Source organism: Cupressus sempervirens, chromosome 2 (genome assembly GCF_028749045.1).
Source record: "Cupressus sempervirens isolate cs-2001-9-10 chromosome 2, ASM2874904v1, whole genome shotgun sequence".
Taxonomy (NCBI): domain Eukaryota; kingdom Viridiplantae; phylum Streptophyta; class Pinopsida; order Cupressales; family Cupressaceae; genus Cupressus; species Cupressus sempervirens.
Genome location: NC_143119.1, coordinates 379,967,546 through 379,969,676, shown reverse-complemented (window position 1 = coordinate 379,969,676; position 2,131 = coordinate 379,967,546). Strand labels below are relative to the sequence as shown.

Genomic DNA, 2,131 nt, shown 5'->3' with positions numbered 1-2,131 from the left:
TAATAATAATTTCAATATAGACAACTCTAGAAGAATAGCATTACTGTCTTCTTGATGCATTTAGCATGTTTATTTACTTTAAATTATGTAAATGCATTTTTATTCATCTCCTCATCTCATAAATAATTTATTTTTACTTTGTGATTAGTATCTCTATGTCTATGTCTATGTCTATCGGATTACTCTAGTATAAAAGTGAATAATTGAATTTTTTTGATTTTTTTTAAGAGTTTGGTATAAATAAAAAATGTGACTAGTAGCATGGCACACCCCATAACTCCATATGAAATTATTTAGACCTAAAACTATGAACATGTGATACCACAAACAAATACCTCCTCCCTTTATTACAAAATTGGAAACCCAAACCTATGAACACATAAGAAAGAAACTCAAATCTCCAATTTAAGAAATCTAAACCAACATGCAAAGTGTCTCCACTAATACTAGAGTACTGTCTTTGCCACTTATTCCCCCACTTATTCCCTACCTTGTTTAAAAGTGGTGAGCATTTTAATCCTTATAAAAGAAAAAATAGGTTTTTTACTTTTGTAGAATGCCTCTCAAGGAAAAACTAACTTTTACCACCATAGAATCGTTTTCCTCACATCATCCACTTTCGGCCAATAAAGTAAAACAAAAAAGATTTTCGACCATTAAAGAGACTGGTACAAGGAGTTCATAGCCTAGATTTCCAAATCATTGAATTGCCACTTTCGTCTGGATTAGGCAGGAACAATTTGGAGTTGCAATTTCATCCACCAAAATATCTTGTAAGTGGTGAAAGTGGCTTTTGGATGTTGCCAACTGTCGGTGGGTAATGGATAATGACTGTTCATGGTTGGTAGCGTACTCAGACCCCCACATGAAATTGTCCTCTCTTTCAAAATAACATCCAAACTTCTTTCTCACCTCAAATCTATATTCTTTCACTATGCAAACTACTTTCACCATTGAAGTTCTCATCTACAGATCAAAGCCATTCTATTTATACAAAGCTTTTTCCAGAGTGGGTATTCCGATAGAAAAGAGAGCTATGGGTGATGTAAGCGATTCCTTGGCAAAAGAAGAAAGAGATTCTGAATCCACTGGTGCATTCATATATCTACCCATTTGATTATTCATTCTCATTCATGTCGAAGGCACTTCAAAATTATAACAAATTGTGCATATTGAATGCAGGTTCAAGTAGAAGTAGAGAGGAGTGGAAGTATGACATGTCTCCTGATGAAGAAGATCTCATTTTGCGACTTCACAAGCTTCTTGGTGACAGGTATATATACATATGGTTTCTGCTTCTATTATCATCTGTTCAAGTTTGTTTTCTTACTATTATGATCTATTATGGAGAAGAGAATCAAGTCTCTTTTTAATAAATTATTATTATTATTTAAGTTCAAGTAGATTCGAATCTAAGACTTCCCATATAAGAAGTTCACAATTTACTATTGTATTATAAATTTTTGTTTAAGAAAATCAAAACGTTATATATAATGTATTTGAGTGTTTCAAGTCGAGCTCTATGATATGTCAGGTGGGGGCTTATTGCAGGGAGGCTGCCATGGAGGACTGCACAAGAGATTGAAAAGTATTGGAAAATGAGAAACCATGCCCATTAAGAGACAAGGAATCCATCTATTGTTAGAGCCATCCTCAAAACAGTATTGTTCCAATGCTAATATCTATGTTTATAGTAGCATTGGCCATGGACAATCAATACAATTGGCCATAGCAGTTTCTCCTGTTGTTGTTAGAATGGTTTTAATTGTTGAAAAGTATAGAAACTCTTCACTCCATGTTCAAAGATAAAGCTCTGCTCACTATGTAGTCTATATATGATGTGACTCAGCTATTCGCAGTGATTAATCCTTTACTTCTCAGGGGTAATATATTTGACTAATAGAGGTTAATTTGAGATGTTTTTTTACTTTTTTTTCCCCCTAAGTCTGCCATGTTAAATGACATTTGGTGAAAGATATTTTCTGAAGTAATTTAGATATGATGGATATTTGCATGACAGGAGGCACAAGGGTTATGTCAATATCAAATCACATGTAAATTGTCTTATTATCCAATGATATATGTATGAAAAAATCTATTGTTATTTACTTCTTTATATTTCATTATTTAA

General features: G+C 32.8%; 1 protein-coding gene across 2 annotated transcripts; it reads left to right on the top strand.

Annotated features, from left to right (window-relative positions):
• The first annotated feature begins 918 nt into the window (after nt 1–918).
• LOC149572723 (uncharacterized) lies at nt 919–1,927 on the top strand. Of its 2 annotated transcripts, none has more exons than XM_089811982.1 (3): nt 919–1,091; nt 1,183–1,273; nt 1,552–1,927. In XM_089811982.1, exons 1-3 carry the CDS (start codon nt 935–937, stop codon nt 1,583–1,585), a joined length of 282 nt encoding a protein of 93 aa, XP_089668108.1. In that variant the 5' UTR covers nt 919–934; the 3' UTR covers nt 1,586–1,927. The 2 variants fall into 2 exon arrangements, with proteins under 2 accessions (XP_089668108.1, XP_089668107.1); XM_089811981.1 differs by having other exon boundaries at nt 1,535–1,927.
• The last annotated feature ends 204 nt before the right edge of the window (nt 1,928–2,131 follow it).

Excerpts from the sequence above, each read along its gene's own strand:
- LOC149572723 (XM_089811981.1), top strand. The coding sequence starts at position 935 with ATGCAAACTACTTTCACCATTGAAGTTCTCATCTACAGATCAAAGCCA. Across the intron at positions 1,092-1,182 it reads AAGAGATTCTGAATCCACTG|GTTCAAGTAGAAGTAGAGAG; the intron begins GTGCATTCATAT and ends TATTGAATGCAG. Across the intron at positions 1,274-1,534 it reads CACAAGCTTCTTGGTGACAG|GTGGGGGCTTATTGCAGGGA; the intron begins GTATATATACAT and ends ATGATATGTCAG.